The sequence below is a fragment of the Hyperolius riggenbachi genome, chromosome 4, assembly GCF_040937935.1.
Source record: "Hyperolius riggenbachi isolate aHypRig1 chromosome 4, aHypRig1.pri, whole genome shotgun sequence".
NCBI lineage: Eukaryota > Metazoa > Chordata > Amphibia > Anura > Hyperoliidae > Hyperolius > Hyperolius riggenbachi.
Window position 1 is genome coordinate 203,647,127 of NC_090649.1, and position 25,211 is coordinate 203,672,337.

The window sequence follows — 25,211 nt, forward strand, 5'->3', positions numbered from 1 at the left end:
CAAGTGAAGTTTCTTAACTCTTCCTGTACTAGAAACAATATTAGACTCATATCTGTGCTACTAATGTTCTTTTTCTTAGCTGTACTACACATACAATTCATTATATAATAATAATAATCTGAACATTTGTATTGCGCTTTTCTCCTGTCTGACTCAAAGCACTCAAGAGCTGCAGCCACTGGGACGTGTTCAAGAGGCCACCCTGCAGTGTTAGGGAGTCTTGCCTTTAACTCCTTACTGAATAGTTACTGACCCTAGCCAGGATTCAAACCCTGGTCTCCCATGTCGAAGGCAGAGCCCTTAACCAGTACACTATCCAGCCCCTGATTCTAAGTTTATTTTCACTTCAGATTCCCTTTAAAGGGGCACTATGGTTAAATTCTTTGTTTTTAAGTCACTGTAATATTTGTAGGTGTATGTAGAGCATAGTAGGTTACATGTAATGAGGCAGGTGACATTTTTTTTTACACTGACATACTGCTTATTTACTTTTAGAGTCACGTCAGCAGATTTAGCTTACCCACGCGACTCAGGGCAATCCATTTAGTTGTAGGAGGCATCTGTACCTGCTGAGTTATTTGTCGTTACTGGTTACCCCTGTGTGCTGCGCTGTATGGATTGTTCCTAATCCCAACCGCACAATCCGCACGTTACACAAATCCCCCATCCGCCGTAAAGAGCAGAATTTCATCTGCTGCGCACACTGGACTATATCATCCCTCCTCGGTGGGACGCAACTGCCGTGTGAGGAGGAACGCAGCGTCACTGGTGACACTGCGCAGCAAGGACCGGCAGTGGGTTAAAAATACTTTGAAAAAAAACCCACAATTAGGCAATAAACAGCAGGACACAGCTACAGCGCTTGTGTCCGCTTTATCCAGCCGCCGGCGCCGCTACACTAGGAACTTCAAACAGCGAAGGCTGGTAACCATAGAAACGGACAACAATAGGTGTCCGTTTCATTGCCAGCTTCGCTACAGGGGTCCTTGCTGCGCAGCGTTCCTCCTCACACGGCAGTTGCGTCCCACCGAGGAGGGATGATGTAGTCCAGTGTGCGCAGCAGATGAAATTCTGCTCTTTACGGCGGATGGGGGATTTGTGTAACGTGCGGATTGTGCGGTTGGGATTAGGAACAATCCATACAGCGCAGCACACAGGGGTAACCAGTAACGACAAATAACTCAGCAGGTACAGATGCCTCCTACAACTAAATTGATTGCCCTGAGTCGCGTCGGTAAGCTAAATCTGCCGACGTGACTCTAAAAGTAAATAAGCAGTATGTCAGTGTAAAAAAAAATGTCACCTGCCTCATTACATGTAACCTACTATGCTCTACATACACCTACAAATATTACAGTGACTTAAAAACAAAGAATTTAACCATAGTGCCCCTTTAACCTCCCTGGGGCTATGATTACTTCTGGATTTAGGGTCTAAAAGTGGTGCAATGTTTTCACAAGCTTTTAGATCCAAAAAACAAGAAAAAAAATATACCAGAGAGATCTGAAGCAGCTCCTGCATATAACTCACTCAGGCACAGGATTACCAATCTGAGCTACGAATTTCCATCTGACTCAGGACTACCGATAAGGAGGTTAAGGGTGTGAACTATTCCTGTGTTTATTAAGGGAGGATATTATAACTGTGCCTGTAACAGAGAGCTTATTGTAGAGAGGGCATGACTACACCAAGGAAATGTGGAGGCAATGGCCTGCTCAATATCCTATTGGTCAGAAAGCCCTAGTAAACTTACACACAGACAACCTCCATACTTTACTTCCACTTGTGCCATCTAAAAGAAAAAACTTGACAAGATAGGAGACTTCCTTCCTTAAAGAGACTCTGAAGCGAGAATAAATCTCGCTTCAGAGCTCATAAATAGCAGGGGCACGTGTGCCCCTGCTAAAACGCCGCTATCCCGCGGCTAAACGGGGGTCCCTTCACCCCCAACCCACCCCCCGCAAAAGTGTGTCGTAAAAAGGTCGCAGAATTTCCCTTCCTGGAGGCAGGGCTAACGGCTGCAGTCCTGCCTCCAGTCGCGTCTGTCAGCGGCGCATCGCCGCCTCTCCCCCGCCCCTCTCAGTGAAGGAAGACTGAGAGGGGCGGGGGAGAGGCGGAGATACGCGCTGACAGACGCGCGTGGGGCAGGGCTGCGGCGGTTAGCCCTGCCCCAACCAGGAAGCGCTCCCCGGGTGTATCGAGGGGGATTTGGGGGTGAAGGGACCCCCGTTAAGCCGCGCTATAGCGGCGTTTTAGCAGGGGCACACGTGCCCCTGCTATTTATGAGGTCTGAAGCGAGATTTATTCTCGCTTCAGACTCTCTTTAAAGCGGTATCGTCACCATAAAAATCAAATTTCAACAGCAACTGGTCTGAGTGTATTAAGTGATAAAGATGCTAACCCTGCATTCAAAACTTTCAAAATGTTTTCTGCTGTTATGATTTGCCGTTATCATATACCTTAGGAGCACTGGCTCTTTAGTAGTCGTGCCAAAGAATTGCATGCTGGGGGTTCTTTTTATCTATAATCTATTCCTCCTCTCCCCTTTATTTCCCTGCCAGCTCCTTATCTGACAAGAAAAAAAGTAAAGGGCAGAAAGGACATCACGAGTTAGCCTTAACTGTGGGCAAAAAACATGGCCCCCACCAGGAACAGAATTCTCGACATTTACTATATAACATTCACTGAAATCAAAACGTGGACAGTACAATACATATGTTATGTAAGTAGATCAAGTATTTATCTACTTATATATGTGTTTTTTTTCCCCCTGGAATAGTATGGCTAATCGTACTGCTTTAAATCCCTGTCTGTCACCACACACATCCCGCAGATACTTCACAATATCAGTATTAACTTAATTGTTTTTCTTTCATAACGTCCCGATCATACATTTATATCCAGGGCCGGATTTCTGGCAAGGCCACATAGGACATGGCCTAGGGCACCAGAAGTTTAGGGGCGGCTCAGTGAGGGGCAGTAAAGCTGTTCTGTGCAGCCATCCCCATCTACAAGGACAGCTTTAACCCTTCGTACTCTGTGTCCTGTACTTGTGTCGTCCCTGCAAGACCTGTAAGCTCTATCCCTGCAGGTACATATCAGCCTAATTCTCATGGTGACACAGTGGGTCCATCATTAACAAAATGGCAAACATAACATAAAGTTCTTAAGGAAAACACAACTTATAATCTATACGCATATTACTAAAATACTTATTGTCTGTGACATCCAATGATGGAAAGTAAGTAAAATGCTCATTGGGGCACACAGAGATGACAACCATACAGACAGTATAGTTGGCCTTGGGCGGTAAAAAGTACAAATCCGGCCCTGTTTATATCTCTATAGAGTGTTTTATGTGACTCTCATTTCACCTCAGTTCCCATCATAACATATTACATAATTCTGCTGCTGACTTATGAAACAATAAACATAATCACATGCCCCTAGGGCAGCACGGTGGCGTAGTGGTTAGCTCTCGCCTTGCAGCGCTGGGTCCCTGGTTCGAATCCCAGCCAGGGCACTATCTGCAAAGAGTTTGTATGTTCTCTCCGTGTCTGCGTGGGTTTCCTCCGGGCACTCCGGTTTCCTCCCACATTCCAAAAACATATGGATAAGTTAATTGGCTCCCCCTAAAATTGGCCCTAGACTACAGTACTTACACTACATAATATAGATATATGGCAATGACAGGGATTAGATTGTGAGCTCCTTTGAGGGACAGTTAGTGACAAGATATATATATATATATATATATATATATATATATATATATATATATATATATATACTGTACAGCGCTGCGTAATATGTCGGCGCTATATAAATACTAAATAATAATAATAATCCCTTAGTCTTATCACAAAACAGTAACTTGCTTAATTTAAAGGGAGTCTGAAATGAGTATTAAAATAAAAAACAGATACTAACCTAAGGATAGGGAAGGCTCTGGGTCCTATAGAGCCTTCCCGTTCTCCTGCCGGTCTCCTCTTCCCTCGCAGGCTCCGCTGCTCGAATCTCCCACCGTGGAAGACTTCGGCAATCTTCGTAAGCACTCGGGAACACTCACATGTTCCCAAGAACATGTGAGTACGCAAGAGAGGGCGATTGCGAAAGGCGCAGTACGGAGCAGCCCGTTCTCGGAAGCCTGAGTGCTTTCCAAGGCTGCCAAAGTCTCCCCAACTCAGATGAGAGCAGTCCACAACCAATTGGTCGGGGACTGCTAACAGGGGAGCCTGTGGGGGAACCCGGAGACTGGCAGGAGAGTGGGAAGCTCTTGCCTTCCCTCTCCTAGGGTATCTGTTTTTTATTTTAAAATTCACATCAGTGTCACTTTAATTCACATTCCTATCCATTATTCATCAGGCAATGTTAAAGAGGAACTGTAACAAAAAAAAACAGCCCCTGGGGGGTACTTACCTCAGACATATCATGCAATAAAATGTTTCTTCCTACTTTTTATTACCCATACAGTTACTTGTAGCTTTTGTGCACAAGTAATATTGCCTGTTTACAAATGACAAGTTCCCAAAGTGCAAAGTGTTTATCTGCTCTGAAAGCTGCCATTGCATTTTCTTGCATAGCTGCTGTAGTTATATATTAAAATCTAGTGATCACTTCTCTGCTCTTTGCTTCTACAGTAGAGAGAGCTCATTTTAAGCACAGCTAGGAATGTAGCAGACACAGAAATGTAAACAGATAAAAGATAATGTTATCACCTCTTTGGATGCAGCCATAAGCTTTCCACTGAAGCAAGGAGCTTTCCACTGAAGGACAAAGTGCTGTATTTAACTGTATGAATGCTGTGCTGCTAAAAAAAAAGTTTATGTGGTAGTAGATTTTATGCTATAAACTTTTAGAGCAAAGAAGAAATGCTGAGTGTCTTACCACTTTAATCTTTTCGGAAGATCACATTACAAAATTGCTTACCTAAGTACATTTTATCATATTTATATGTATTTTCTTAAGAAAAAACTAATGCTTTCCTTTTAGATCTTACCTTTGTTGTCTGCCTGATTGTTGAGGTCCAGTTGTATAAAATGCCCAGTGGTACCATTGAGTTTTGTGGTTGTCTGATTGGAAAGTTCCTTGCCTTCAAGGGTAGAGAATAGCAGCGACCATAATGCCGATGGAAGTTTCTTCTTCTTCTTGAGGCACTTTCGGTTTTTTGGTTCAGTGGTGTTGGCTGCAGGGTCCAGATTGGGTGCGCTGGTTGTGTACAAAGCTACACAAGATATGGATGGTGAAAAGATAATTGTAGACAAAAGAAGCCCTAACACAATGACAAATGACAACTGTGATGTTCTTGTCCTGCTGCCTGCATTTTTCTGATCACTGATTGCTTTTGTATGGGGTATTCCATTTGTTGATACATTTGCTGCTATACTTGAGACTGCATATGTCAGAAAATAAAATGCACGCTGAGAGGGAAATTATTAAAATGTATGTGACTGATAGACATCATTCTAACAGTGAATACATATATTAATACAATTAAATGATATGCAGCAAACACATATAAATAAACTCATTTGGTGTTCTACCTGTCGTACATGCCTTGTTTAGTAACAAGATTACGACCTGCAGACAGCATTCACTGACATTACACTGCTGCAGCTTGGAAGTGTTTAATTCGTTTCCATATGTTTGTTTACCAATTTAGAAAAACAGTGAGAGCCCCTTTCTTGGCTGTATACTAGCCTTGCCCCAATCTTTAGGAGCTGGTTACCAACCAGACAGAAACCCCAGGAGTGCGAAGAGTCCCCTCAGCTCCAATCACCAGCTGTAACAACATGTTAGCATACAGGAATTGAGTCTGAAGAATGCTAATTAGTTGAAAGCTTACACTTTTTCTTTTAAAGAGGAGCTGTCAGAAAACTATCTCAGAAAAAAACCCACATATAAGTAGATGAATACTTGCTCTACTTACATAACATATTGCACTGTCAACATTTTGATTGTAATGATTTTTCTATTGTAAAAAAGAGAAAACCCTTCTTAGGATTTTCCCTTTTGACTCTGTATATCTTGAAGCCAATTCTGATATCATTTCCTCCTTTACTTTGTCTGTGTATCATTGCCTGCCCTCCTCCTAGTCTTCAGACACTCCCACCCAGCTCTGCAGTAGAACAATGCATTGTGATTGTGTGACTGCAGAGCTGGTTTCAGCTTCTCAGCATTAGAAATATTCGCCAATCAGAGAGGAACAGAGGTGTGGGAGGGGAAAAAGGGAGGGAAAGAGGATTCAGCCAATCAGGATGCATTAGTTAGGTCTGAGGGGAAAGTAAAAAAGAAAAAAAAGAAAGCCCAGCATTCCCTGCAAATTCCTTTGTGTGGCAGATGTACCAAATAAAAGCCAGGGAAACTGGGGAATGATTTTTTATGGAGAAAGAAAGTAAAAGTGACTTTTAACTTTTGGATTGTCTGGTTAGCATCCTTATTACTTGCTTACCAGATACAAATAAAGAATTGATTTTTTTTTATTTTATTCCTGACAGTTACGCTTTAAAGTGAACCTTAAGTCAGATAAAAAAATGAGCTTCCCTCAGCCCCCTGTAGCTGATCGGTGCCCACGTAGAGTCGCTCCGATCCTCCTGGACCCGCCGGCGGCCACTTCCGGTTTCGCTGTCACCGGCCGTCAGGCTGGGAACGCGAGTGATTCTTCGCGTTCCCAGCCACAATAGCACCTCCTATACTGCTATAGTGGCAAGGAAGGCCGCAATAGCAGTATAGGGGGCGCTATTGTGGCTGGGAACGCAAAGAATCACTCGCGTTCCCAGCCTGTCGGCGGCTGGGAAGTGGCCGCCGGCGGGTCCAGGAGGATCGAAACAACTCTACGTGGGCACCGATCAGCTACAGGGGGCTGAGGGAAGCCCCAGGTGAGTAAAACTCATTTTTTATCTGACTTAAGTGCCTCTTTAAGTTAGCCAATAAATGGTATCATCCTGATTCAAAACGTCTTGTTTTTACCCATGGCTAACGTGTTACAATACTCTACCGTAACTATTCTTTAAAAAGGAACTGTAACCAAGGATTGAACTTCATCCCAATCAGTAGCTGATATCGCCTTGAGAAATCTTTACTTTCTCTAAAACGGATTATCAGGGGGATCTGTATGGCTGATATTGTGGTGAAACCCCTCCCACAGTGTGATGTCAGCACCTAGGTACTGATATCACACGGTGGGAGCCTTGTTGAATTGTGGGAAATAACAGCTGTATCCAACTGGCAAAAAGCAGCATCTCCTTCACAGACATCACCTGCTAGCAGTAAAGATGTCACCATGTGATAATTTTCAGAATGTTAATTAGGGAGAGGAAAGATTTTACAAAAGGCAAACACTGACTAAATAATTTATATATAATTATTGTTAAAATTAGGCACTTTTTTCATTATGTTATTTGCACTGCAGTTCCTCTTTAAAGGGGAACTTCAGCCTAAACAAACATACTGTCATTAAGTTACATTAGTTATGTTATTTAAAATGGATTGGTAATATAATCTCTTACTCGCCCTGTTTTAAAAGAACAGGCAAATGTTTGTGATTCATGGGGGCTGCCATCTTTGTCATGGGGGCAGCCATCTTTTTGGTTGAAAGGAGGTGACAGGGAGCAGGAGACACAGTTCCAACTGTCCTGTGTCCTGATTACTCTTCCCAGCTGCACACCCTAGGCTTTAAATGTCAAATAAAAATGTCCCAAAAAAAATTTGCACCGAAACAGCAGAACGAGAACAACAACATCAGAAATCCCATCATGCTTTGCACAGCATCAGGGGAAAATGCCCGGGCAGTTTTCTTCTGTGTATCTAAAAATGAGGCTTGTATAAGAGAAAAAAAGTTCTGATGCTGTGAAACTGTTAAAGAAACACCAGGCCTTTTCAGTGCTGCTGAGTCGATTTTTAGTCTGGAGGTTCACTTTAACCTCAAAGTTTTGTAATAACATAAAGGTAGAACTTTTAATCTATTTGCCTTTACAAATATACTGTGTTATTTTGTTAAATTTACATATAAATGAAAAGTATTAATAAAACAATTTATATATGTATCTATATACCGTATCTTTCAGTAGACTCAGTGAGTAAACTGATCACAAGGGTGTACAGTATTACAACAAAACTATGAGTTTCAGGTTTCAGTTTCCAGGAAGCTACTACATTTTATACTAAAGTCCTGACCAATGAGAAGGAAGGACAAGAAAAAGCAGAAGATAATAGAGATATGCAGCTCGGGGCTTTGGGGAAGGCACTTCCTTTTCTAGTTTTATCCTGCATGCACGTTTGATCACTGCATGCTTTGTAGTTTATATACTGGAAAATTCAATCCAATTATAGTGCAAATTTAGCTGTGGCGTAACTGAAGATCCTCATCATTTGACAGCTAGTGAACCTGACCTGCTAAAAAGACCAAGACAATTTTTCTGTTTTTTTAATTTGTTGAGGAGTTTAAAGCGGATCTAAGATGAAAAACTATCTATAACAAGTAACTTGTCTATATTCCTTATCTAAAGTTTAGATGGTTTACACAGCAAATCTAGCTTCAAACAACTTCAACAGTATATGATTATTTATTCCTGTGATTCAATGAGAGCAGCCATGTTCTGTTTGTCACATTACACACAGGCAAGCTGCTGTGCATCTCCAGCCCTCAGCTCGTAAAAACTTCACTCCCCTCTCCTCCTCCCTCCTCCCCTCTGCCTCTGAAATCACTGGTTTGTAACCTCCTTCTCCTCCTGCCCAGACTGAGCTCCCATAAACCCTTGCTACATCTGTCTCAAAGTGCCAAGGCACTCTGGAGAAGCTGTGGGCGAGGCTTGTTTAGTTTATAGAGAATTAGAGTAATAAAACAAAACAAAAAAAGTATTTGGCTTGAGGAATGCCCTATAAACTATATGAAAGAAACACAATTATGCAATGAGTAAAAGTTTATCTCGCATCCACTTTAACCAATTAAGGACCAGCTAACACCCATAGGTGTCAGCAGGTCTTAAGTGGGTTACCATGGAAGCGGCCGCTCTATCGAGCGGCCTTCCCATGTCAGTTCACGGAGGGTGTCTCCGTGAACAGCCGGAGAGCCGCCGATCGCGGCTCGCCAGCAAAATGTAAACACGCGGGGAAGAAATCCCCGCTGTTTACATCATACGGCTGGGCTTTGAAGAGCCCCCCCGCAAAGAGCAGCATGCCGGCGGCGATCAGACCCCCCCCCAGGAGGACATCCCCCTAGTGGGGAAAAAAGGGGGAAAGTCTGGTCGCCCTGGCTCTATCCTGATCTGTGCTGCGGGCTGGAGAGTCCACGCAGCACAGATCAGGCAAACCACCCCTGGTCCTTAAATTAAGGACATGGCCTAAGCATACAATTGGTGAATATCTGGTTTCCACATTTGTTCCGGTTCTACTTCACAACATTTGATGTTGAAGAACTGAAATGTTGTTGGAGCTGTTTCAGTTTTGGGATCAGCTAGCTTTACATTCTGCTCAATAAAAGGACTGTATATACTGTAACTGAGTCTTGGAAAAAGAGAAGTGGGGACAGGATTAGAGGAAGTATAAGCAGCTCAAGACTTTGGGAAGGGCACTTTCTCTCCCTTATTTTGCCTGTATGGATTACTACATGCCTTATTATTTGTACGCTGGAAAATGAAATCACATTACAGCTCTAGATGAAGTTGTGACCTAATTGAAGATGTTCATTTTTCACAGCAGTCAAAAAGAAATGCCAAGTTGCATGAGCAGAATCCCCCCCCAAAAAAACATTCTTTTCTTTTAAGAAAAATACATCCAGCGTTCTTTTTAGTTCAACTATTTCTCACCTCCTAAAGCTTAATGGTGGGTTCAAAGTGGTCAGTTGCATAACACACATATTAAAATGTGTGTGATCTGTAATGGAGACTGGAAATAGACTTTAATGAAAAAAAGCCTGCATGCAGCGATATTAAATAAACAACGTGATAAGTTACAATGCAGTACAGTGCACAGCCCCACAGAACTGTATGGGCAGTGAGTTAGCATGCAGAATTATTCTGCAACGCAACTGAGCACTGTGAGCTAGCCCTAAAGGGTTGTTCCTATTAAAATGATATGGCCTACATACCAGACACATACTACAGTGCATGCAGGGCCCCTTCCCAGAATCATTATAGCAAATACTAGGACATCTACTGTACAGTTTCATGGGCAGTAATGCTATAGGGAGGAGCCAGAAACTGAATATATATATATATATATATTATTTCATAATGCACACTGGACACCATAAAAATATACTGGGGGAACAATACACTGCTGAATAAATATAGACACAGGTCGAAGCACAATTTAGAAAAAGCAATGTAGTCCTGTCCTAAAAAATACAGTTTCTAAACCAAAAAATAAAATCGCTTATTAACCCCTTCGGGATGGGATAATTTTGGCCCTTCGAGGATTAGAGTTGTCCTTTCCCTGTTTTATCGTGTGATTGGTTCACAGTAATCACGGTGCCAGGAGCCAATGAAATTGCCATATGGAGCTCTGATGTCACTGACAGCAGAGCAAGTGGGCTGCAGCATTGTCTGGATCGGCAAGAGCAACAGGAACTGCATGACTGCGCGATGGGGAAGCTGAAATTTAAGCTCTGGCAGGCTTCAAGTGGATCCGAGGTGAACTTTTGCTCATTGCATAATTGTGTTCCTTTCCTATTGTTTATAGGGCATTCCTCAAGCCAAATACTTTTTTGTTTTAATACTCTAATACCCTATAAACTAAATAAACCACGCCCACAGGTTTCAGAGAGCCTTGGCAGTAGCAAGGGCTCATGGGAGCTCAGTCTGGGCAGGAGGAGGAGGAGGTGTTACTAGCCATTGATTTCAGAGGCAGAGGGGAGGAGGGAGCAGGGGGATTAGGTTTTTTTCACAGGCTGAGTGATCAAGATACAGATAAGCCTGCCTCTGTGTAATGTTTACAAACAACATGGCTGCTGTCATTGTATCAAAGGAAGAAATCATATTCTATTAAAGCTGTTTGCAGCTAGATTTGCTGTTTAAACTATCTAAACTTTAGATAAGATATATAGACAAGTTACTTGTTATAGTTAGTTTTTTATCTCGGATCCGCTTTAAGCGGCCACAAACGGTGTATATTGCAACTAGCAACATCCGGAAGAGGTTAATGATGTAACAATAAATACATTTGTGCACAAAAAACTCATGAGTGGAAACTAAGGTGTTAATTATAACTAAGAATAAAGACTTGGAGCAATCTCCTGCATCCAAGGGTAGAAAAGTAATGTCTAATGAATGGCCAGAAGAACAGGGAATAATACATCACCACCCTGAACAATGCAGTTAGACTGGTGGTAAGGTGGGACAATGGGGTATAAACATCCACCACATTACCTGTGTGTGTTCTTATGGAGAGAGTAAGCAGTCCCATGCAAACACACATCCATACTTGCCACCATGTGCCCCCTTTGTGTGTGCCCCCCGCCCAAAAAAATAAAAATAAATTGAAGCTGGAGCCTCAAGTCTCCATAAGCTTACTACAGTTGTTGGTGCTACTGTTAGGAAAGTGTTCCTAATTTTCTGTCCTGATGATCCAAAGTGAGCTTTGAAGTTCACATTAGTGTGCATAATGCAGGGTACACTGTGCATGTTATAACATGCACACTATTTCCATAGCATAAACAATAGCTATGTAACATGCACATTTTTACATTATGCAGAACTGCACTACAGAAAGTGCACTGGGATAACGTGATCCGTTACAATGCAGACACGTGAACATGCTCATACATTTGGGTGAGCACTGAGTGTACATTCAGTACTGTTTTGCACTACAATGCAGCATAGTGTCAATGTATCCTAAATGTCACCAGTACAAAAAGTGTAAAACTTCAGTAGACTTTGTTTTGTTGTTGTTCCTCTAGGAAAGATTTATTACACTTCTTTTCAAAACAGTTAGTAGGAAATATGGACAAATGGGGACATAGAAAACAAAAATCTAAAAAAATAACTTCCTTCCTACAATTTATACAATTTTAGTTGTTGTCTGCTTTTGACACAAGAAAAATATAAATCATAACACTTTCAGAACAGTAACCTTTTATAATTGCACCTGCACAGTAGCATGGACCCGCTCGGCTTCAGCAGAAAAAGTTCAATCAGGTCTGTGCTAATATGCACGCACAGAAAGCTTGCACATGTGAAGTAGCACAAAATCAATTTTTTAGAGCCCGATCAGGCCCATGCTACTACAGCACTGGAACGGGCCCGTGGAGGTGGGAGATCCAGAGGCTTTCCCTTCCCAAAGTGAGTACCCCAAAGCGAACCTTAAGTCTTGAAAAAAAAAAGAGTTTTACTCACCTGGGGCTTCCCTCAGCCCCCTGCAGCCGATCGGTGCCCTCGCCGTGTCTCGCTGATCCTTCCGTCCCCGCCGGTGAGCACTTCCGGTTTCGGCGTCAGGACCCGACGATTTTTTTTTCGAGACTTAAGTGCCTCTTTAAACATGTCATGATCATAGTAATGAAATGTATGGATTGCAAGCCTTTACACTTTTATGCTATAGAGCAGCTATTCTCAACCGGGGTTCCCTCCAGGGGTTCTGTGTCAATTTGACACTTCCGCGGGACAATATAGTCCCGCTTCTCCATAGGTCTGCAGCAGTGGCAGCGGAAGGATTCCTTCATGCTGCTGCAAGTGACGCGCCGGATGGATCTATAAAGCAGCCGCATCAACTGAAGCTAGCTCTATAGTTCCGGCATGCGTGGGAGTTCTAACAGGATCCCAGCTTTAAGGAGGAAATGACGTCAGATGGTAAGTAAGGGTTTTTTCCCCTGCACTGACACCAATGACTAAAGCAGCCACAGAAAGGGGGAAGAAAGCAGCACACAAACGAACAAAGCAGCCACAAAAACAGGGACAAAGCAGCCACAGAAAGAGGTGACAGCAGCACACAAACGGACAAAGCAGCCACAGAAAAGGGAGACAGCAGCACACAAACAGACAAAGCAGCCACAGAAAGGGGGGACAGCAGCACACAAACGGACAAAGAAGCCACAGGAAGGGGGGACAGCAGCACACAAACGGACAAAGCAGCCACAGAAAGGGGGGACAAAGCAGCCACAGAAAGGGGGGACAGCAGCACACAAACAGACAAAGCAGCCACAAAAAGGGGGGACAGCAGCACATAAACGGACAAAGTAGCCACAAAAAGGGGGGACAAAGCAGTCACAGAAAGGGGGTACAGCAGCACACAAACGGGCAAAGCAGCCACAGATAGGGGGGACAGCAGCACACAAACGGACAAAGCAGCCACAGAAAGGGGGGACAGCAGCACACAAATGGACAAAGCAGCCACAGAAAGGGGGGAGAAAGCAACACAAAAACGGACAAAGCAGCCACAGAAACTTGGGACAAAGCAGCCACAGAAAGGGGGGACAGCAGCACACAAACGGACAAAGCAGCCACAGAAAGGGGGGACAAAGCAGTCACAGAAAGGGGGGACAGCAGCACACAAACAGACAAAGCAGCCACAAAAAGGGGGGAAGCAGCATAAAACGGACAACGCAGCAACAGAAAGAGGGGACATAGCAGTCACAGAAAGGTGGTACAAAGCAGCACACAAACAGACAAAGAAGCCAAACAAACAAGGGGACATAGTAACCACACAAATGGGGGACATAGTAGCCACAGAAACGGGAGACAAAGCAGTCTCACAAACAAGGGGGACAGCAGCCAAACAAACTGGGGGGACAATGCAGCCACACAAATGGAGACCACACTTGTTAATAAGGGCACATGGGAGCCATAATTGTTAACTAGTGGGACAAAGGGGGCCATACCTGTTAAGGGGGACATAGCGGGCCACACTGAATAAAGAGGGCACAGATGCCATACTATAGAGAGGGAATGGGTCCAATTTTAACCATTTTGCATCCAGACCTTGTTTTCAACTTATTGGCCAGAGCAGTTTTGACAGTTTAGCTATGTCCCTATTTAATCAGAAATAACTTTATCCCTACTTATGACACATAAATGAAATATATATTGTTTTTTTCAAGACAAACTAGGCTTTCATTGTATGTCATTTTTTTCCCTCAAACAATTTTGTTTTCTATGAATTTCAATGGGAAGACAAAGAAAAAAATAGAAAAAACATGTATTTCTCAGTTTTACCAATTCCAGTTTAAAAATAAAAAGTGCTACTGTAGATAGAAAACATACATTTTGTTTGGCTATTCTTACTGCTTATCACAAAACTTAGATTATGTTCCTGTCATAATTTATGGTGAAGATATTTGATTCTGAAATAATGCTACAGAGTGTGTTTTTCACTATGAAATGAGAAAATACAAGTATTTTTAATAGTAAAAATCAATCTCATTAGTTCAGGAAACTTATATTCCCATTCACCAATTAGTCCTGCATCAGACAGTGCCAGAAATGTGCACAGGAGCAAGCCCAATCCTGCACAGCACTGCTTCAATACAGGTCAGTAGATCTACTGACCTGTGGCTTAGATGAAGTCTCAGAGGATGTATATCTACTGACCTGTGGACGAAGTGTATATATATATATACACACACACACACACACACACACTATATACATATATATATACATATGTATATATATATACATACACATGCATATATATATACCCACACACACGTCAGGAGTTCACCGAGAGTTGAAAATTTTCCGAAGGGTTCTCAGGTCAAAAAAGGTTGAGAAAGGCTGCTATAGAGAGTACAGGAGGCAAGGAGGCATTTTAATGACAGTACCTGGGTAACCCAAGGACATCTGAGCAGGTGTAGAATTCTGTATATCACTTGTTGCCACTGCTGTAAGTATGGTTCCTCCTGTAGAAGACACCTGTAGGTCTTCTGACTGAATGCCCAATGGCATCATTGCATCAAAACCAACTTGCTGGATGGTAAATGATGCTTCTATTTAAAGAAAATAAACTCAACAATCACTGTACAGATTTTTCTAATTAATACATATATTTTTTTATGTTTAAGTGTCTTACCTGCTGTAGATGAGGCAGATACATTGTTTGGAGTTGAGGATGTTCCTTGAGGGAAGAGGCTCAGAGTGGGCCTGGCTGTACTTGTTGTAGAAGCAAATGGGGTGCTAGTTTTTGAAAAATCTATAATTGCTCCACTTGTCAATAAAGAAGTACTTGAATCTGCCATTTGATTGGAGTAAAACGTCACATTACTGATATTAGACAATATTACAGTTTGTGCTGGATTTGCACTGGACTTGATAGCAGTCACCGACAGATCACTTGATCTAGCAGTGGTAAATACACTGGTAGAAGGTATTAATGGACTAGTTGAATGGTTAAGAAATCCAGAAAGAAAGGTAGTGATAGGTGTTTGAATGGTTGCATTTGGTAATGTTGCTAGGATTCTTGTACTGTTTGTGCCTGATGTTAGCCCAGTGGTTGAAGGTGTAGATACTGTACTTGTTGGTAGCATTGTAGAATTGTTCAGTGTATTATAACTTAAGTTTGTATTTCCAAGTGAAATTGAGAGGCTGCTTGTGTTAGAGGTTGATCCAGACATTGTTAGAGTGCTGGGGGACGAGTATCCAGTTGTAGTATTGATTGCAAAGGGCACTGTAAAGTTATTAGATGCATTCATACTTATAAAAGATGTTGATTTAAAAGTAGGCAGAACTGTGACAGAGCTTGATTTCATAGCAGCAGTTATACTGGATTCATTACCGTTTGAAGGGCCAGTGATGCCATAGGTTACTGTGGTGTTTGCTAGTGTTGCAGTTAAGTTGACTAGTGGCAATAAAGTGGTTCTCCAAGTTGTTGTGTTAGCCCCATATGTAATTACATTGGTGGAGACATTAGAAGTTGAACCACTAGAGTCTACTCTTGGAGTTGCAGCTAGTGTAATAGTACCAGTAGTAGTAATAAAAGTAGTTGTACTGAGAGGAATTGTTGGCTGGTTGCTTGAGACTATGCCATCAGATGTAAGACTGTTCATTACTGGGAGTCCAGTTGATGTAGTTGTGTTTATAGCTATTGCAAGACTAGTCAAACTACTAGAAGCCATACCAGGCATGGAGGCAGCAGTGGATGAAGTTGTTGAATTTGCAGTCAGGATTGTGGCTGATAAATTTGTTGGCAAAACAGTGACAGGAATGGTTCCATTATTGATGAATGCAGCATTGATGGTGGAGTTAGAAACCTTGTCATTAGCTGAAATACCAGCACTTGTTGACATGTCAGTCAATCTGCTGACAGTTGTTTGATTGTTTATGGACAATGTAAGATTGCTGAGAGAACTTGACACTGTGATAAGGTTGCTGAACTTGCTGCCAGTTAATGTTAATGTTGCAGTGCCCATTGGAGTTGTTAAATTAAATAGTTGCACTGATGATGTAGGTGAATTGGTTGGTGGGCTGTTTGTAACATTGGTAATTGTTTTACTTACTGATGTTATTGTGCTCACTGTTGACACTACAGGGGTAGTAAAGGTTACATTGGCATCTGAAGGTGAAACATTACTGCTTGTAACAGATGAGGTGGCAGTTGTATTGTTAATTAATTGCATCAGTCTAGTACTAGAAGCTATGCCTATGGTTGAAGTAGCATTGTTAAGTGTTGGCAACCCTGGTGTATTGCTGGAATTAGCTGTCACAACAGTTGTGTACATTATCATGGATGCATTAGGTGCAGGGCTACTAATAGTGACATTGGAAGTTGCAGCTGCTACAGATATTAATGGACTGGCTGTTGCCATTATAGTTGATTTAAATGTGGTTGTTGCATTAACCCCTGGGGTGATGTTCCTAGTGGCATTAAATAACACATCAAAACTGCTGCTGCCTGTAAATGATGCTCCAGTAGTTGCTGTGTTAGAGATGCTGGCAATTACACTATTTGATAATGTACTAGTATTAGAAGCTGTTGAAACTAGTGTTGGCATTATGCCGGCTATTGGCATTACAGTTGTTTCAAAGTTACTGGATAGATTTATTCCAGGTGTGACATTGATGGTACTGGCAGGTGCAATAAGAGATGACAAATTGCTAAGTAATGTGGACACACCAATTGGGCCTCTAGTGACAGTTGTACTGATAAAAGATGTCTGGTTGCTGCTTGTAAATAATTCATTAGATGTTGCAGTCATTGTACTTTGAGCAGATGGAGATGTACTTGATGGGTTTACTATAGAAGTTACATTAACTGAAATCATAGAAAGGAGATTGTTAGTTTTAGCTGCGGTATTAGCTGAGGAATTTAATGCTGTAATGGTTGTCATTGTACTTGGTTGTATGGTGGCTGTACTTGATGCTGTAGATGTAAAACTGGTTGATAATGTTGAACTTGTTCCAGTAGTACTTGTTGAAGTTGCTTTTGTTGTTTGTGTTGTTGTTGTTGTTGTGGCTGTTGTTGCTGTTGGTGTTGTAATAGCTGTTGTTGTTACTGGTGTTGTTATAAGATTGCTGAGAGAACTTGACACTGTGCTAAGGTTACTGGCAGTGTTTAAGGTTGTTAATGCTGCAGTGCCCATTGGAGTAGTTACATTAGATAGTTGCACTGATGATGTAGGTAAATTAGTAAGTGGGCTGTTTGTGACATTGGTAATTGTTTTACTTACTGATGTAATTGTGCTCACTGTTGACACTACTGGAGTAGTAAAGGTCACAGTGACACTCGAAGGTGAAACAGTACTGCTTGTAAAAGATGAGGTGACAGTGGCATTGTTAATTAATTGCATCAGGCTACTTGCGGTACTGTAAGTTATGCCTGTTGTTGAAAGAAAACTGTTAAGTGCTGGCAACCCTGGTGTATTGCTGGAATTCGCTGTCACAACAGTTGTGTTCATTGTCGCAGCTCCATTAGGTGCAGAGCTACTAATAGTTGCAGCTGCTACAGATATTAAGGGACTGTCTGTTGCCATTATAGTTGATTTCATAGTGGCTGATGCATTAACCCCTGGTGTGATGTTGAAAATCAGAGCATAACTGCTACTGCCTGTAAATGATGCTCCAGTAGTTTCTGTATTAGAGATGCTGGATAGAATGTTTGAAAAACTAGAGTTTTTGCCAGCTGTTGATATATTGCTTAATATGGGTGCACCTGTGCCTGTCAAAGTGGTGGCATTACTAGAAGCAATAACAGATGCTAAAAAATAGTTGGTAGTTGCTGTTACTTTATTTGTTTCTTGGGTGGCAATTACACTATTCAATAAAGTACTAGTATTAGGAGCTGTTGAAACCAGTGTTGGCATTATGCCGGCTATTGGCATTACGGTTGTTCCCAAGGTACTGGATAGATTTATTCCAGGTGTGACACTGATGGTACTGGCAGGTGCAATAAGAGATGACACATTGCTAAGTAAGGTGGACACACCATTTGGACCTCTAGTGACAGTTGTACTGATAAAAGATGTCTGGTTGCTGCTTGTAAATAATTCATTAGATGTTGCAGTCATTGTATTTTGAGCAGATGGAGAAGTATTTGATGGGTTTACTATAGACATTACATTAACTGAAACCGTAGAAAGGAGACTGTTAGTTATAGATGCGGTATTAGCTGAGGAACTTAACGCTGTAATAGTTGTCATTGTACTTGGTTCTATGGTGGCTGTACTTGATGCTGTAGATGTAAAACTGCTTGATAATTTAGAACTTGTTCCAGTTGTACTTGAAGTTGCTTGCGTTTGTGAGGTTGATGTTGTTGTGGCTGTTGTGGTTGCTGGTGTTGTTGTTATAGGTGTTGCTGTTACTGGTGTTGTTGTTTTAATAGGTGTTGTTGTAACTGGTGTTGTTGTAATCGCTGTTGTTGTTGCAATAGCTGTTGTTGCTGCTGGTATTGTTGTTGTAATAACTGCTGTTGTTGCTGGTGTTTTTGTTGTAATAGCGGTTGTTGTTGCTGGTGTTGTTGTAATAGTTGTTGTTGTTGTTGTTGTAATAGCTGTAGTTGCAGAGGTTGTTGTAGTGGCTGTTGTTGTTGTAGTTGCTGATGTTGGATATACTGCAAAAGAAAATTGCACAAGATTAATAAAACAAAAAACGTTTAAATTCTAAAATACAGAAATTTAATTTTTATGTACACTCTTGAAAATGTAATACACCACTGCAGGGCGCATAAATTGCTTTGTAATGGATATGTTTTATTCCTTCACGCATGTTCAGGTCAATGGTAAATGTTGAAATTCAGCTTGCTGCCCTGTGGACATTTCTAATACAGTGGTTAACTTTATAGAAAAGAAAATTTAAAGACAGAAACACTATTCAAGAAACGTTTAAATTCTAAAATACAGAAATTTAATTTTTATGTACATTCTTGAAAATGTAATACACCACTGCAGGGCGCATAAATTGCTTTGTAATGGATATGTTTTATTCCTTCACGCATGTTCAGGTCAATGGTAAATGTTGAAATTCAGCTTGCTGCCCTGTGGACATTTCTAATACAGTGGTTAACTTTATAGAAAAGTAAATTTAGAGACAGAAACACTATTCAAGAAAACCTTTGCTTAAAGAGACACTGAAGCGAGAATAATTCACGCTTCAGAGCTCATAGTGCCCCTGCTAAAACGCCGCTATCCCGCGGCTAAACGGGGGTCCCTTCACCCCCAAACCCCCCGCAAAATCAGCGACCAAATTGGTCGTAGATTTTGCTGCTCCTAGATGCAGGGCTAACGGCTGCAGCCCTGCCTCACAGCACGTCTATCAGCGGCGCATCGCCGCCTCTCCCCCGCCCCTCTCAGTGAAGGAAGACTGAGAGGGGCGGGGGAGAGGCGGAGATACGCGCTGACAGACGAGCGTGGGGCAGGGCTGCGGCGGTTAGCCCTGCTTCAATCAGGAAGAGATCCCCGGCTGCACGGAGGGGATTTCGGGGGTAAGGAACCCCCGTTTAGCTGCAGGACAGCGGCGTTTTAGCAGGGGCACACATGCCCCTGCTAACTATGAGCTCTGAAGCGAGATTTATTCTCGCTTCAGAGTCTCTTTAATATATACTTCAAATACATGTGACAATATCTACATCTAGAAGTGACAAACTTGCACAACAAGCTTCCATTTATTACTTTCTCATAGCAGACTTGTGATGTCTGCATAGAGCTGACATCTTACTAGTAATATATGAGCACTGCAGGCAGCATTCACAGAATTTTAAAGCTTGTTAGACTGCATGTCAACTTAGCGTGTCATTTGAAACAAATGACTGCCACAGAGAGGTACATGCATGTAAAAAAGGGATTGCTGCTAGTAGAATATTGGTGAACATACCGATGTACTACTACTTACTTAATATCAGTAATCTTTGCAGCATGTCAACTTAGGGCCCTTTTACACTTAATCAGTAGCTCTCAGTTAAAATGGAAAGAAAACTGATTTTCAAAGTAATGCCCATTTTTTCCTATGGCACCTTTCACACTTAACGTGTTTTAACTGAAATCTTTTTCCCAATGCACTGCTATGGAAAAAACGCGCACCAACGCGCACTAACGCATACTAACGCACACCAACTGATTAAGTGTAAACGGGGCCTTAGCGTGTCATTTGAAACAATTGACTGCCACAGAGAGGTGCATACATGTAAAAAAGGAAAAGCCGCTAGTAGAATATTGGTAAATTTACCGATGTACTACTACTTAATATCAGTAATCTTTGCTGATAATTTACTATGTCTTAACCTAACCCTACTCTCACGGAGGACCTTCCCTCTACCGATGCCTAAACCTAACACCTACCTCTACCGATGCCTAATTATAAACCCCTCCCACCACCACACCTAACATTATCCCCAGCCTTACCCTACCCCTACTGCAAAGAGGTAAATGTAGGTGCTGATTTGCAAATTGCAGCATTTTATATCGGCATGATTTTGTCGCTACAATTTTATCGGGCACCCAAATTTTATTTCTTTGATGCAAATTGCCCCATTATAAAACGTGTGATTTGCGGTAAAGGAGGTATGTTTTGAGAGGGGAACAAGGCATGCCAATGCTGTTTGCCCAAATTTGCCTTCTTTGCTGTGAATCACGTTTTTTATAATAGGCACCTATGGCGGTGCCCTTTTTTCCGTAAGGGCTCCTGCTCCATTTTTTCTTGTTTCGCAGAGATGTATCTATATGGTATTGTATTGTACCATGTTAGCTATCAGGAACTTTTGAATCAGGATGCAAACATTTCTTGGCTAACTTTGAAGCACAGTTGAAGTATGTCAAAACTTTACATTAAAAAACATGTGGTTAGAGTACCCGCCTCCTGACCATCCTCCTGCTGCTAATTGTCTCCAGGGTCCTTTACTCTCCCAGTAGATTTATTTCTTTGCAGCCTTCCAGAAGTTTATCGGGCAAGGCGGGTAAACAAGCCACTCTGAGCTGGTCATATGCCAGACCCATCAGTGCATGCCCAGTGAGAGAAATTGCTCATGCATATCTTTGTTTTTACAGGGCATGTGCAGTTCAGAACTCAAGCACATTCAGTACAAAAGCATTTTTAATTTGCATGCATGCATATGTCTACAATGCACATTTCTCCCAGAGTAAAATTACTTATAATAAATAAATTACTTTTCTCCTATGTTGCCGTCATGTACTGTAGATAGTAAAACTATGACAGAACTGAAAGGTTTTAGACCAGTCCATCTCCTCATGGGGGATTCTCAGGATTTTCTGGGCTTCCTGCCGCAGGACAATCCCACTAAACCGTGATAACTCATATCTCGGCCGCGCTATCATTTTTGCGCATGTTTTCAAGTGCGATTGCAAATTTTTGCACATTATTACACACTAAAATTTGCGATTGCACGCGAAAATTCACGATTGCACATGGAAACGCGAAAACGTTAACATGGTCGAGATATGAGTTATCACGGTTTAGTGGATCAAGCACCATGTTTGAAACTAGAGATTACCGAACATCCAGGTAAGAACCCTTTTGATGTCAACAAAGGAAGGTTAGAGAGCAAAGAGTCAATGATCTCCTATCGAAAACTAAATCTTTAGAACAACCACATAAACAATCTCGAGACCTCATAAGCAGCTCCACGCTACTGCACAGGCACGGCCATGCTCACACAGTTGCAAAACGGCTGTACTTGTGCATTAAGTGGGTGCAGCACAGCCATGCTTGTGAATAAAGAGGAATGATGGTTGCCTTCAGGAGGACATCGAAGCCTCTGGAGGATCCACGGCTTCCCTGTTCTTTAAGTGAACCTCCGGACTAAAAATCTACTCAGCAGAACTGAAAAGGCTTGGTGTTTCTTTAACAGTTTCACAGCATCAGAACTTTGTTTTTCTTACCAAAGCATCATTTTTAGCTGCATTTTTAGCTAAGCTCCACCCATCAAAGAAAAAAAGCTTTTTTCCCCTGATGCTTTGAAGAGCATGATGGGATTTCCTATGTTGTTATTCACGTTGCCTAGCAACTTGGAGAGGTGCTCAGGACACAGGACAGTTGGAACTGTGTCTCATGCTTCCTGTCACCTCCTTTCAACCAAAAAGATGGCTGCCATCATAAAATCAAACATTTGCCTGTTCTTTTAAAACAGTGTGGGTAAGAGATTATATTACCTATTTTAATTAACATAACTAATGTAACTTAATGACAGTATGTTTGTTTAGGCTGGAGCTCCTCTTTAAGTATCTGTTTTTCTGCTTTACGATTGCTTCAGGTTCTCTTTAATAAAGTTGTGATTTCATAACTTTTCTTTTGTACTTGAGGCACCATGCTCTCTTCTGCACAAACAGCACAATTTCATCTCACTGTCAAAAAGTTGACAGCAACCATCACTGCTATGTAACTCTGTAACTCAGCAGTCTTATCTGATGTTACCAGTATGAAGCTGGAGGCCTGGGGATGTTACTCACCTATAGAAAGCCACTGGCATGAAAAGTTGTGCGTAATGAGTGAATACATTTCAGGGGTTATTTGTTTCTTTATCTTTGACAGGTGCTGCACAATGAGTTATTGCTGAAACATGACTAAGTATGATGAAGGTTTAAAACAGGACAATATTTTTAAAGTTTTCTTTTAGTTGGAAATGCAATGAAAGAGATCATGTGAAAGCTGAAGCAAATACACAGCTGGTATGACCAACCTTGATAAAGCTTCTGCTATAGTATACTGCTTGGCCAGGTCCCTTGACGTTTAATGTAGAGGCATTCTACTGTATAAGCGGAATATGTATCTTTCTTTTCACCAAACAAAGTTAGAGAGAAAAGAGGCAATGATTTCATATCAAAAATGTAATCTTTAGAACAACAACATAAACAATCAAGAGACCCCAAATTTCAGCTCAGCTAAAGCAGGCCATACAGACATCAATTTTCCTGTTTGTTTCCCAGCAGATTCAATACCAGCATATTGCCCAACCGATCGACTGCCAATCAATTTAGGCCTCAAACAGATTGAAAACAACAATCGGAACTGGATAGAAAATTTTGGCCGATCATGTTATTGGAGCAGAAGTGGTAATCGATTTGCAAGCCCATAGTTTTGCACTTCTTCAAACAGTGCAATGCTGAAATTCGATCACTTTTTCAATGGATTTCCTGCTGGAATCTATTGAACATCATTCTGTGGTGGTAGGAACCGATTCCACTCTGAATCAATTTCTATCAGAGAAGAATTGACCAGTTGAGACTATTCTGCAGAATTCTATATCTGTATGGCCTGCTTGATGGCAGGCAACTGCAAGATATATTTATCTTCAGACATGAACAAATGATAAAAATCTCAAATGATCTTTTTATTCCCAAGAAAACAAAGCTGTGGATTTTTTTTTTGCAAATAATATAAGATAACTAGTAGCAAAAGAAAGAGATTCCCAAAATAAAATTACATACTTAAATAAAAAACACCTTCCATACATACTAACCCTCAGAAACAGTCATCCAACCATTTCTCGAGAATCTTCCCTCCCCACTGTTAATGGGCATAATTCTCTTGAATGACAACATTTCTCAGTAGTGGTAGTTCTTAAAGCCATAATCTTACACTCAACAAGGCCTTCGGCCCAGATGGCCTCAAATTACATCACTTTTAAGAATACACTAGCCCTTCACCTTGCTGATGTATTTATCTTAGCCTGCTCACAAGCCTCATTACCTGACGAAATGCTTCAGGCAACCATTACTGCAGTTCCAAAGCAGGGCAAGGGTAAAGCTAATCCAACAAATTACTGTTCAATTTCTTTACTAAATACACATCTTAAAAATGTGTCGAACAGGCTTCTATTATCATTATTATTATTATTATTATTAATCGTATTTATAAAGTGCTAACATGTTATTCAGCACTGCACAATAGAGAGAGCTGCTCACAACAAAACAAGATCATGCAGATGTCTTTGATAACAGTAGTTCAGTGTTCGTGTCAAAATAAAGTCTGTTCCGGTCCACAAGAAAGTTGTCAGAATTAAGTGAGATTGCATAATCAAGCTGGAAACACAGAGGAAGTGAGGGGGGGGGGGAGCCTGCATTAAAGAGGCTTATAATCTAGAGTGTTGGGGTATAATCTAGAGGGTGGGGGTAAAGATAATAGGTGTGTCTGTTGAGAGGGTGCCCAGCAGAGCGTATTATGGTACTGTTGCAGAAGGGTAGGCCAGCTTGAAAAGCAGAGTCTTAAGGTCTCGTTTGGAGGTATTAAAGGTGGGGGCGAGTCTGATAGCTGATGAGAGCCAGTTTCAGAGAGTGGGGGCTGCCCTAGTGAAGTCCTGCAATCATGCATGGGAGTAAGATATGTGCAATGCAATAGGAACTGGTTTGGTAAAAATTCACAGATCCATTGAAAGTTTGAGGACATTTTTGCGAACACGTTAGCCACGTTCTTACTCATCCCTAGTGATCATCGCTCTGGCAAATCCAATGAAGACATGTCACTTGTCCAAAATCTGTTATCTAGCTTTCGTAAAGCATTTCATTATAAGGTGAATTAAATAAAAAAATCTCTATTTCTGTACATAAAACACCCCTTGGCCAACTAAACAAATATTTCAACTGTGTTTCGCACCTCCTTCAGATTCTGCAATCCAACTGGTCTCACCAAGTAAATTAATGGTCAAGTATTACCATTTACCATTGTGAACCCCAATTGAGCAATGAGGTAATAAAGTAAATAGAAACCTGACCACTCTACTAGTGTGTCAGAGTAGCCAAAGTAAAAATGTCTGTTTTTATCTGCATGGGGAAAACACATTCAAGTGTGCACTAGCCAATTGAATAACATTGGTTCTCAGTTTACCTGTTAACCTATGCAGAA

At 41.6% G+C, this 25,211-nt stretch overlaps 1 protein-coding gene across 5 annotated transcripts in view; it reads right to left on the reverse strand.

Annotated features, from left to right (window-relative positions):
* LOC137571708 (uncharacterized) overlaps positions 1 to 25,211 on the reverse strand; it is a 173,760-nt gene that overhangs the window by 85,286 nt on the left and 63,263 nt on the right. For 4 of the 5 annotated variants that reach the window (XM_068281255.1, XM_068281254.1, XM_068281252.1 and 1 more), the window contains exons 3-5: positions 15,001 to 18,972; positions 14,753 to 14,917; positions 5,000 to 5,224 (exon numbers count right to left, since the gene is read on the reverse strand). In XM_068281255.1, the coding sequence (XP_068137356.1) occupies positions 5,000 to 5,224; positions 14,753 to 14,917; positions 15,001 to 18,972 (4,362 nt within the window). The remainder of the gene's footprint in view (positions 1 to 4,999; positions 5,225 to 14,752; positions 14,918 to 15,000; positions 18,973 to 25,211) is intronic. The other variant, XM_068281256.1, reaches the window with a different exon arrangement.